Below are 12,160 nucleotides of genomic sequence, written 5' to 3'. Positions count from 1 at the left end.
CACTTGGGCTCTAGACCCTTCCCCAGCAGCTTCGTTGCCCTTCTCTGGCCACACTCCAGCCCCTCAAGGTCCTTCTGGGAGTGAAGGGCCCAAAACAAAGCCAGATCCGAGGTGCAGTCTCCCCAGTGCCAAGTGCAGGGGGATGATCCCTGCCCTGCTCCTGCTGGCCACACACCAGGATGCTCTTGGCCTTGGCCACACTGCTGGCTCATATTCAGCATGGGCCAACCCCTCAGAGATGAGCCTGACCACTAGATCCCCTTCACCCCAGCACAGGATCTCCTTCAAAAAGCCCTTCCCCTGGAGCCATCATCCTCCAGCACTCAGAAGTGGGGGGTTACACCAGGGAGCAGTGTGAGGCCAGGCACAGCTTGCTGGCAGTGCCAGCTGGACCAGGCTGGATGGGGAAATACTGTAGGAACACCGTGATCATTACTGATCTGATACCATGAGTCAGGGTGTTCTTTGCAGCCTCTCCAGACACCAAGAGCTGGGCCCCTGCAGAAAGCACAGAGCCATCTGTGGAGAGGCCTTGGCAGAGCAGCGTGGGCAGGGCAGGGACAGGAGCAGGACACCAGGGGTGCTCCCTGAGCTCACAGGGTGCCACACGTGGGAAGGGAACTGGGCACCCTCCCCAGCACTGCAGGGAGCAGCTTCCCCAGGGCAAGCTTGACAGAATCCTTCCTCTCTGACCAGAAATGTGGGACTGGTAGAGAGGTGGCCAAAAATATTGTCATTGAGGGGGAAAGGAAAAAATACCAAACCCCAAGCAAGCATGACTTCTGTTCTTCTACCCCAGTGCACACAGCTTGCCATTATCTGAAGGAGTTCATCCTCCAAATTTTTCATGAATTCAGCAAAAAGAATGATTATAATAAAAGAACAGATCTACTCGACCCAGAATTTAGTTGGCTATTGAAATTAATTTTAAAAAAAAAAAGGTAGGGGCTGAAAGAAAAGACAAAGCATTTAATCAGAAACAGCTATGCAGGCAAACATTCATTTTGATGAAAAAGCTACTTTTTGTTTAAAAAACTACCACAGGAACATTTCAGCCATTTCTACTGCCACAGCTAGACTCTCATCTGAGAGACAGGAAATTTGAAAAATGTTTTGCACACACATCAGCCAGGTCTGAACTTGGTCTTTAGACTTCAAAAAAAAAGACAAAGCAGAGTCTAACAACCTTTCTTCTTTATTTTAAATTAGGTTTTCTCTGCTTAGCCTCCTTCAGTCAAAAGGCTAATGTAAATCTTAACTGTAAAATTGATAGCCAAAGTTTCTCCCTCCTCAAACAAAAAGCAGCCTGAGAGCCAACAATGAATTTTGAAGAAAGCATTTTCCAAAAATTCAATACAACAAATTTTGGAGCTGAGTTGAGTTTCTCTAGAGAGCACACAGATTAAATAAGGATTTTAATTAATTCTGTATGAAACAGCCTTAGGGGACTGTCAGATTCACAGCTCAGCTTTCCAACAGGTTTAGTTTAGGACAATCCCAATGAAACCTGCCCTTCAGGTGGAGTTTTGAGCAGCTCCTGGTGGTGAGGAGACTGGCAGGTTACTCACGTTCATCACGGAGTTGATCTCGGCCACGGCCTCGTCGTCGGTGGGGAACTGGTAGATCTGCACCCCATTGCTGACCAGCTCACTCATGATCTTGATCTTGAACTTGTGCAACTCGCTCTTGGAGATGGTGTCTGCTTTGGCAATGATGGGGATGATGTTCACCTACAGCAGGAGGAAGGAGGGAGAAACCAGGTGAGCAGCAGCAGTCACCTGAGGAGACCTTATCGTGGCCTTTCAGTACTTAAAAGGGGCCTACCAGAAAGCTGGGGACAATCCTTCTAGCAGGGCCTGTTGGGACAGGACAAGGGGGCATGGTTTGGAACTAAAAGAGGGAGATTTAGACTACAGAGAAGGAAGAAATTTTTGGTGGTGAGGCCCTTTCCCAGGCTGCCCAGAGAGGTGGTCACTGCCCCATCTCTGGCACCATCCCAGGGGAGGTTGGGGCTCTGAGCACCCTGCTCTAGCTGGGGGGTTGGACCAGATGAGCTTTTGAGGTGACTTCCAGCTCAATCCATGCAGTGGTTCAGTGAGGGGAGCAGCTCTGTCAGGAGCAGGGTGCCCCTGGTGTGACCTGAGCCCTACCCCTGTGGCTGCTTCCCATCCCATAAAACCACCAGCCTGCTCCTCTGTTGCTGAACACTAGAGGGAAGAGTTTCCCAGGACTAATTGGGCTACAAGCCTTCCAGATAAAGGGAAGGCAAACACCCTGGATAAATGCACAAGGAGCAGATCAAAGCCACTGCTCTTGCCTCTGTGTGTTGTTACACACTTGGAGGGAGGCAGAGACAGCAGAACTGTCACATCTCCAGTTGTCCCCCATCCTCTTCTGGCTGTGCTGACAAGCTGCTTTAGAAGCTGAGATGAGGATGAAGCTCTGCAGAGAGCTGTTGTGAAGCCTGGGCTGAAGCAGCCAGAGCAGGGACTCCTCAGACAGAATCCCAGCGTGGTAGGGGTGGAAGGGACCTCTGGAGATCATCTCATCCAGCCCCCCTGCTCCAGCAGCTCACCCACAGCAGGGTGCCCAGGTTTGGAAAGCCTCCAGAGAAGGATGCAGATGCACCCTGAGGACCCCCTGAGGATCACAGCTTGGGTGTGCTGTGCAGGGTACAAGGACCACCTGGGCAAGGGGCAGGGTGCCAGGCAGCAGATTTGGCTTTGTGCTGTTGTTGCTCAGCTTTGGTTTCACATCAGTGGTCACCAAGCCCAATATCTGCCACAGCTTCACCAACCCAAGTCCCAAAGCCACCCACGAGGTCCCGTGCCGCCTGGTACCTATCAAGATCAAGATCAAACAAGGGCCACATCCCACATCCTTCAGGAGGGGAGTAGTTCACTATGGCCTCACATCTGGGAGAGCTACAGCAGGGCTGGGTCTGTCACAGGAACCTCTGTTAGATAATGCTGCTGGGCCCAGAAAAGCCACGTGCAATACTGCAAACCACTGCTAAAACAAACACCACAACTCCTCTGTCTGAACAGCTCACAGCAGCAGAACACCAGAACTCAGACAAAGGAGGGGAAAGTCTCAGTTGCCATCTAATGTTTCCCAACAGCCAACACTTCTTGTCCTACAGAGCAGAACTTCCCAGCAGCCATTCAGTCTCCACTGGGTGCCCATTAAAATGAATAACTTTGCTTTCCCAGCTCAAGTTCTCTTTGTAGCTCAGTGTTTTTTTCCAGAGTTCTTGCTTCTTCTCCCCCCTCTGGCTTAGCACTCACAAAATACATGAACATTTACTCCCTCCAAAAGAAAACCATCTTCATTTGCTCTTTGCACATTTATCTGAGAGGATGAATTCTTCCTTTTTCTCAGCCACTGATCTGGCCTCTTTTACCAAGGGCCACAGACCCACACAGAACAAGGCCTGCTGCTCACTCCACTCCTCAGCAGGTCAGTGTCCTCATTACAAAGGTAAAAAAGGGCCATGAGCACAGCTGGGTGCCTCACTGACCTGCTAAGAGCTCAGGAGGCTTGGATCTACCCTGTCCCAGAGAAAAAGGGTCAGCTCAGGGCTCATGGGCACTATCTGTGAGGGAAAGACACTGCCAGGGAGCTGCTGGGAGGGGGGATTGTCCTCCCCAGCCAGCCAGGCCTGCTGACAAACCAGCAAAAGAGGTGATTTTAGTCTATTTGCAGATGGCCTGAGCAACTCTCCCCTCTTCTTCTGAAAAGCACCAGCTCAGCCCTGCTTGCAGAGGTGCAGAGCCTGGAGCTTGGCCCAGTGTTCCCACCAGAAGACAGGCTCACTGCTCACAGCTGTACTCAAAGAGGGTGTCAACCAAGGTTGGTTCAAGTCCCCTACAACCAGGTTCCTCACACTTTGAAAAGGCAACTCAAGGCAGCACAGAGTTCAAAATCCAAAAGGGTTTTACAAGTTGTTGTATTTGCAGTATTCAATAGTCAGCATCAGTGTGGTGGAGTCCTGGAGAGGCCAGCTGGGTGTAGCTCCCTCCTTCTTTCCACTTCCCTTCCAAGCTCCTTAACCTTTTAAATTATTGCTGATTTTATTTTCATTTCATGCACACCTTGAAAACCCAGAAACTGGAATCCTACAGTTAATGAGTGATACCCAGAGCACCACACAATTATCCTTCTCTGATTTTGAGTATTGACACCCAAAATGAATGAGCTCACCTCTTTATAATATGGACAAAGGATGGAAAAGTTTGGAAACAAGAAACAAATGAGATAGAAGATGCTGCCAAACCAAACTGTGTGTCCACTGCTGCCACCCTACAGCACCTTCCACACACCCACTTCCATGCACAGCTCACCAGGAGCACACACAGCAGCTCTGCCACTGCTTGCCAGGGCAGGGCTGGGCTTTCAATCAATAAACCACCTTCTCATCCAACACAGATGCAATTTTATTTCTCTTATTTATGTTATTTATTTATCTCCTTCTTTTCCCAGGTTAAACCCAATGGCAAGTCAACCCCTGGTAGGTCATAGGTGCTTCTGACTCACCAGCCAGGCAGCCACATTTCATCTACCTAGAACCAGTCCTGAAGATGCTTCTGGCTCTCCAGCTGTAACCAAACACCCTGACAGCAGCTGGCTGTGAGCTCAGCCAAGCAACTATTGGATTACAGCACAATGGAAGAGTCTGTTTACAAACCAGCTTTCATCAGAAGGGGTTTTTGTGAACTTCACCCTAAAAGCAAGATGCAGCTTTGAAATTGTCCCCCAGATTCAAAAGCCTGCCCCCAACACCTGATGCCACCCCACTGGTGTCTTAAAGCTCAGTGGAACTGAGGGTTCCACTGATGCAGAAATGCAACAGAAACCCCTGACACCCAGAAAAGATCAATGGTGTCTCCTGGCTCTCCATGTGCCTGCCTGTGTGAGATGTTCTCACACTGTGGTAAGGGGGGAGATGAGAGCAAAGGGACAAAATGACTTCAGAAAGGACTATTGACGTGGAAGTTCAGAAGTATAAAAAGCCTCTGTGAGCACAAAGTTCTCTCTCTGCAGGAGTACAAAGGATTTATTTTGGTACTATGCAAGGACCACATGAAAGGCAGCCACAGGGAGATGTGAGAAGCAGGGAATGCAGGAGGCAGGGAAGAGAAAAGCTTTGCAGGACCACCAGCACCAAAGGGAATCGTGCAAAAGCTTTCCTCCAAACATATTTCTGGGAACGTGTAATGCTGGCACTGCATCAAGAGACAAGAGTTTATTAGGGGAAAGTTTCTGGATTCCCCATGAAGTCAGAGGAACAGGCACCAAGGCTACGAAGAGCCCTCTGCAAGGAAAGGCAGCTGGCAGCCCTGGGTGGTGAGGGCAAACAGCAGGGACTCTGCAAGGGGAGCTCTACTCGCCAGGAAAGTCCAACAGAGCTGCACAAGGACAACAGCCTGAGGAGAGACTGTGCCCTCAGTGTAACCCAGGGGATCCCCAGTTTCTGGGGGTCCCAGCTGCCTTGCCTGGCCCCCCTGGAGATTGATCAGCATCTGCCATCTGAAAGGAACCCCCTTGCCACCAAAATACTGCTCTGAAAGACAGGAATCGAAGATGAGATGCTGCTGCCACTAGTGACCTCTGAAGCCTCCTGCAGGAAGCCAGCTGGAAGAACCCAAAGTGTGTCAGAAACCTCCTCGGAGCTGCAGGAATCTCAGCAGTAGCTGGTTAAGCAACCCACTGCCCCCTGAGGCAGCACAGAGTGTGCACAGAGAAACAACCCCCAGCTAGGCCCTCTCATGACCCACTTTTAGGATTCCTGTGACCTTGAGAACTTCTCACCATACTCACAGAAGATACTGTGATCTATATCTGGATCATCTGGCACTACCAGCAGTGACAGTGAGGGACACCCCACACAGCTAGCTGGAAAACAGATCTCCCACCTGACATTTTTCAGGAAAACCAGTGAGGAGAAAAAGCACAGGACCTCAGCAACCCCCCAGGGCTGATGGATTTTTACCAGAGACCTATAAGTGACTCAGCAACCAGGCAGGAAGGGCTCCAGCACCTCCAGGAAAGGAACACAGCCCTCCACGTGACAACGGATAGTACGAGAACATCACCCCTGGCAGAAAGAGGGACCACGGCCTCCAAGCCCTTACCTTGCTGTCCAGCTTCTTCATTGTCACCAGGTCCAAGGACTTGAGGGAGTGCCCCGTTGGGTTGATGAAGTACAGGCAGACGTGGATCCTGGTGTCATGGTAGTTGAAGAGAGACCGTCGGATTTTCAGCTCTTCTTGTAAATAGTTTTCAAACTGCGTATCAATGTACTCAACGATGGGCCTGTAACTAAAACCATACCATTAGCAACCCAGATACTGGAGCACAGGATCAAACACCATGAAGGCTTAAAGGGGTTAAATGATAGCCTGCTATCATTTTAAAAGTAGTTATAAAGCTCAAATGATTTAGTCTTGCAAGAGGAAAAGCGTGGCATTTACGCACAGACCTTATCATCCACAGGCTGCTGGAGTCTCCTGAGGCTGCACTGCCAAGTCCCAGGGCAGTGGAGCATGGAAAGATGACTCCTTCCACAAACCAAACCTTGCCCAGTTCACAGGGCTGAGCCATCTGGCTGTAGCAATGCAACGTGACCAAGGAGAGACCTTTGGAAAGCCTTTACCTGGGGCTTGAGCAAGATGTCTAATTAAATGAGACAGACCCAGAGACACCGATCAGGGCCAGAACAGATAATTCCCAACCCTGCACTGAGGACAGCTTGTTAACTGCTCACACTCCTGGAGGACGCCATTCTCTGCTGGAGAGACCTCCTATGACCTCTTTTTTTGGCTCCTCACCACTCCCTCTACACCGAGTGCCCAGGAGCAGAGCCACTGCAGGGAGCTACTCCACTGAGAGCAGCACGGACACCTCCCCTGCGACACCGCGAGCAGGACGGCGGGCAGCTCGCCCCTGAGCACCAGGGGCAGGCCCAGAAATGCCAAGCAGATGGCACGAGACCTGCCTTTCATCTTTGTTGATCTGATCCCCAAACCCAACTGCATCCACGATGGTTAGCTTCAGGTGGACGTTGCTCTCCTGCAGGTCGTAGGTGCGTGGCCGCAGGCGGACGGCGCTCTCGTAGTGACTGGCTTCCTCCGTCTCAAAGGTGGTGTTGAAGAGAGTGTTCATCAGGGTGGATTTCCCAATGCCAGTCTCACCTAGGAAGGAGAAGAAATCAGCTCACTGCAGCGTGAGTTTGTCACGGGGACTTCAAAGAATGTTAATTACAGAGCAGAACTAAATTACACTGAAAGGTTGCTACAGATTGCCCGTGGACAGACGTGTAATTGTCCCGAAGGTGGCTGTGTTCTTGAAGGCCACCTCTGCTTCATGAAAGCACTTTGGCCTCACCTCCTTGGTGAGGATCACACAGCACAGCAAAACACCCCCTCTTCCTTTCCATGCAGCCCGACTTTGCCTGGGACCCTGCGCCACAGAGGCGGGGAGAGCACAATTTTAACAGCCTTTGGGGAGGAGGAGTAAAACTCAGCTGCTCCTGCTGACAAGCACTATCTGGGTCAGTCGTTGGCTGTCCCCAGCACAGCAACAGCTCCAGGTGACACTGCAGGTCAGCAGAAGTGGTGGGTGCTTGGTGTGCCATGCAGGGGACAGGGAAGTCTGACAGTGAGGTTTCCTCTCTCCTCTCACTCCTTGCCATGAGGCTGCCAACTTGAACAGACCTCTCTACCTCTTTTTGCTTTATCTTGCCATTAAAGTCTCTGGGGATCTGACTGTCTTTCTTTTTTTGAGAGTGAAGACCCCTGTGAGGAGGGAATCTGGGGGCCTATTCCAGTGCAGAGAACCCAGCAGACAGCTCTGGACCTACTAGGACAGCTTGCCCTCAGACTGAAAACCTCCTTTCACAGCAAAAAAGATGCTGGTTGAAGGTTTCATGATTTCAGTGTGCAGCTGAACTTTGGTCTGCCTGGAAGCCTTAAAGCAGCTTGTCTCTCTCCCACAGTCACAGCTCTGGGGGAGCTGCTGGGTCTGGCTTGGGTCTGACTGTCCAAGCCAGTCCCATTCTGCAGACATGTCACAGACAGCATGTCTGGGCTCTGAGATGACAGAGCCACCTCTGCAGCAGACAGAATTGGCTGAGCTGCAGGAAATAGGCAACAAGCTTTTCCGTCACATCAGGCACGAGCTTCCACAGGCATCCAAAGCAGCTCTGAGACAGCAGCTGGCTGAGAGGGAGCCAGAGGTGCTGCTCTGCCCTGAAGAGCTCCAGCTGCACATGGAGACCTTGCAACCCAGCTGGTTTCATCTCTCACAGCTCTTGATTTCTGGAGTTTCTCTTTAGTATTTCTGCTCCTTCCAGGGCTGCCCCTGTTGCTTTGTGATTCTTCATGCCAGATCAGCCATGGGGAGAAAGGAACACTGTTCAGGGGAAACCAAAGTGAAACTGATACCAAAATGCTGCATGGCATCTGTGACACAGGGGCCAAAGCATGACGATGGTTTTAGAGGCTGTGTTCCACGGTGCATTTTGACTGCAGGCCTCAGCAGAGCCCTGTGCCAAGCACTGAAGCAGGGCACTTCCCAGGCATCTCCATCCTTCCAGCAGTAGAAAAAAAATCCCACTGGCTTGGACCAATGAGATACACAGAGGGAGAGAACATGGAGTCCAGAGGGGATGGCAGAGAAACTTGGTAGGGAGAGAATCGTTTCAATCAGCAGGGGCAAGTTGAGAAGTTTCCCATCTGTAGCTCCCCTGTTCCAACAGCCATTGAAGGACACCTGGGATGCATCACAAACCAAGTTCTATCCCAGAATACTTGGCTCACAGGCTGTCTGTGAGCCAGACAGGCTTTAACCCTTCCTATCACAAAGCTATTGCAGTGGAGGAGATGAGCAACACCCCACTGATCACAGAAATCCTTCTCATTTGACCCACGAGGCTCAGCCACTTGGACCTCTCTGCAGCCTCTGCACTGGTAGCTGTGCTCAATGTGGAGCTGGACAGTCCCACACCATTTCCTTCCCCCCACACCAGAGGCAGAAAGTTCATATATTAAAGCTTTTCCCAAAACAGTCTCTAATTTTGGGCACTGAGCCTCCAGCAGTCACTTGTGAAAGTCACAAGCTGGAAGCACCAAGCTCCAGAGAGCTCAAGTTCACTGAAATGAAGACATATTTTTTTCAAGAATTAGGCATTTCTGAATTGCTTAAAGTCACTGCTGAGGCTCGTGGTGCAGGACACACAGGAAATCCTGGTCCCAGCCTCACCACAGCTCCAGCTCAGCCCACGTCTGTCTGCAGAGGAGCATGCTCACCCACACAGAGGATGTTGAAGCTGAAGCCTTGTGTGACAGACTTGCTGACCAGCTGATCGGGGAGACTGTCGAAGCCCACATGGCCCCCCAGGGAAAGGTTCCTCTTCTCTTCATTCTGGGAGGGAGAAGATGATAAACAGGAGTCAGAGAGACAAGAGGAACCACCAAGCCCAAGCAATAACCACCCCCCGGGGCACTGCAGAGGCACCACACAAACCCTAACGCTGCCTGCTAGAGCTCGTGTTTTGGGACACCACAGCACAAACCCTCCCACAGCCACCAAAAACAGAAAAGAGAGGGGAAAATAATCCTGGAAAAATGATCTTAATGAGGAACTGGGAGTACTAAGCTACCAGGCTACAAAGAAAAGAAAACACTGGCATGGGCTCCAACTACGTGCAGCTGGGAGAGATCAGCTCAGGGAAACCCACCCTGGTGCATTTCAGAGCTCATTTCTCCTCGTCCCCTTTCATTTTATTTTCTTGAATCCTCCAGTACTGAATTCAGCTTGACAGACTCTGCATTTCCCCCCAGCACTTGATCTCTTCCCCTTGGCTCTTGCCACGAGCAGTGTGGTTGTGTGCTGAGGGGTGCTGGCCGTGCAGGCAGGGTGAGGAACCCTCTTGCTTTACCATCTGTGACCACAGAGTTTTCCACCGTGTCTCTGCTGTTCCTGTTCCTGCCTCCCCCACATGCTCTTTTGCTCTTCCTTCTGTCTCCTCCTCCCCCAAAGGAAGATGAACCTGGTCACCTGGAGGAAGCCTTGCTTAGAAACTGAGGGCAACAACCATCCGAGGGGACAAAAAAAAAGGGCAGAAAGGCAGCCCAGATGTGCTGCAGTCCCAGAAGAGAGGAGCTGACAGAGGGGCCACTTCTCTTTCCAGTGGGTAAGAACAAGAGAGTTTGGATTTGCAGAAGTATTTCAACAGATGCTGCCCTGTCTCTACACAACCAAGCAATGCTGTCTGAAGCCAGAGGTCAGCCCCCTGTCTCCACACCCCCTCAAGCACTCCAGCCCTTCCACAGAGAACTGAGGACACATCATTCCAGAGCATGATTCACACACCATCACAGTTTCTTAGGTGGACAAATTTGGGTTTCTTAATTACCAGCACGCTGTGGAAGATGGGCATGGAAAAAGTGTCTGCCCTTCGCCTGGCTCTGGTTGTGTCTGCCCCTGAGAGGTGGGATGTGATGTCTCAGCACTGAGACTGTGAGACAAGAGCACACCCTGAGAAGGGCCTAAGCTGGGTGTCACACCTTCAATTCACTCAAGAGGAGAATAAAACAATGATGTTCTAAGACTGCTGAACAAAACAGGACCCTTTGTTCCACCACATCTCCAGTCCAAGCCTCCTTTAGCTCTGCCTTTGGTAGAACAAATACTCTCAACTTGGTAAAATGAACCGTTTAAATCACAAGAACAACTGTTGAAGAGCCAAAGGGGCTCCTGTGCCTCACACACAAACCTGCCTGTCCTGGTACCATTTGTTATCAACTTCCAGATGATTTTAGCCCAGCACCTTCCCAGGGGAGGCCCTGGACAGAAACAACCACATCTCAGCTGGGCTCCTGCACTCGATTCCCCTTCATCCATGGGGATCGATCGTGGGCTCTAAGTGGAAGCAGCAATCATTTAAAGTTTTCCTGTGGGAGATTTGGCATCAGTTAAGGTTTTAAGGTGGCCAAGAGTTCAGGTGAGTTAAAAAGGGCCCCTAGGACAGGGAAGCCTCCAGGTTCAACTTTATTCTGTTCCTCTGGCACCACGCAGAGGTGCTAAAGCTCAGCCCCACACCCCTGCAGGGCCAGACCCCAGCTGCAGGACGAGTGCCCAGCACCCAGGGAGAAAAGTGAGTCCGTGCTGACCCAGGCAGCCCAAAGCCAAACCACAGATCTGGCACAGGATGGTGCAGCCACACCAGGAAGGGCAACTCGGACACGTGTGTGCCAGGGAAGGACTTGGAGCTGTGTAGGTTGGGTTTGCCCCCTAAGGAGGAGGCTGTCACAAGGCACACGGAGTCACCACAACCATCAGCAGAGCTCAGGGAGCTTCCTGGGGCTCTCAGCCCCATCCCCTCAGCCCCTGCTTCTCCTCTCCCCCCCCGTGGCCCTCCAAAACATCACCTTGTAGAGCTTAAAATGCCAGCTCCCAGCACCACGAGGCGGTGACAGCCAAGCAGCCGTTCCCACAGAGAGTCACCCAGTTTGATGGTTATGCTTTGTGTCTTTTCATTTCAAATAATAAACAAAAAACAAGCAAACAAAAACACAAACCAGAAGCCCGGGATGACATTTTGGGAAGGGAAATAAATAAAGGCTGCCGATGGCTATGATTAGGCTGAGAGTGCCCGAGGCTGGGAGGAGGTTTCCAGGCAACAGGCAGCACCACTGCTCAGGATTTTAAAATAGGCTCCAGCTCAGCAAGCCTGCATTGAGAACTCAGTCATGCTTCAGCCTGAGGAAACCCAAATGTGTTCACACAGGGCTTTCTTTTTCCTTCCTTTTGGTGTTTGGTCACTGTTAGGGGACAAGAATACACTCACTCAAAACTCCTCACCACCTCTTAAAGCTGCTAAGCCAACGAGCCAAGCTCCAGGGAATGATTTTTGTTGGTGACCTTGAAATGCAGAGTTTCCTTTTATTTCTGTAAGCAGCTATAATAATCTGGTTCAAGTCCAAGGTGTTGCTGATACCAAAGCAGAAAACCATTTGCTGGGCTTGCAGCGTGCTCAGCTGTCATTCAGCCTCCAAAGGGACTTTGCTGTTGTTGCTGTGTTAGGACAAACACAGTCCAGGGAGAGGGGAAGGGAGAGGGGAAGGGAGAGGGGAAGGGAGAGGGGAAGGGCGAGGGG

The 12,160-nt window shown here is 51.1% G+C and overlaps 1 protein-coding gene across 1 annotated transcript in view; it reads right to left on the bottom strand.

Moving 5' to 3' along the window:
- The window catches only part of SEPT8 (septin 8), a 23,653-nt gene extending 14,235 nt beyond the window's left edge, over nt 1-9,418 (bottom strand). The window contains exons 1-4 of the mRNA XM_008943869.1: nt 9,309-9,418; nt 6,998-7,193; nt 6,135-6,321; nt 1,569-1,730 (exon numbers count right to left, since the gene is read on the bottom strand). Coding sequence (XP_008942117.1) covers nt 1,569-1,730; nt 6,135-6,321; nt 6,998-7,164 — 516 coding nt within the window. The 5' untranslated portion in view covers nt 7,165-7,193; nt 9,309-9,418. The remainder of the gene's footprint in view (nt 1-1,568; nt 1,731-6,134; nt 6,322-6,997; nt 7,194-9,308) is intronic.
- Between the last annotated feature and the right edge of the window lie 2,742 nt (nt 9,419-12,160).

This window comes from Merops nubicus, unplaced genomic scaffold, assembly GCF_000691845.1.
Source record: "Merops nubicus isolate BGI_N331 unplaced genomic scaffold, ASM69184v1 scaffold12987, whole genome shotgun sequence".
NCBI lineage: Eukaryota > Metazoa > Chordata > Aves > Coraciiformes > Meropidae > Merops > Merops nubicus.
This window is presented reverse-complemented; position numbering and strand designations above follow the sequence as displayed.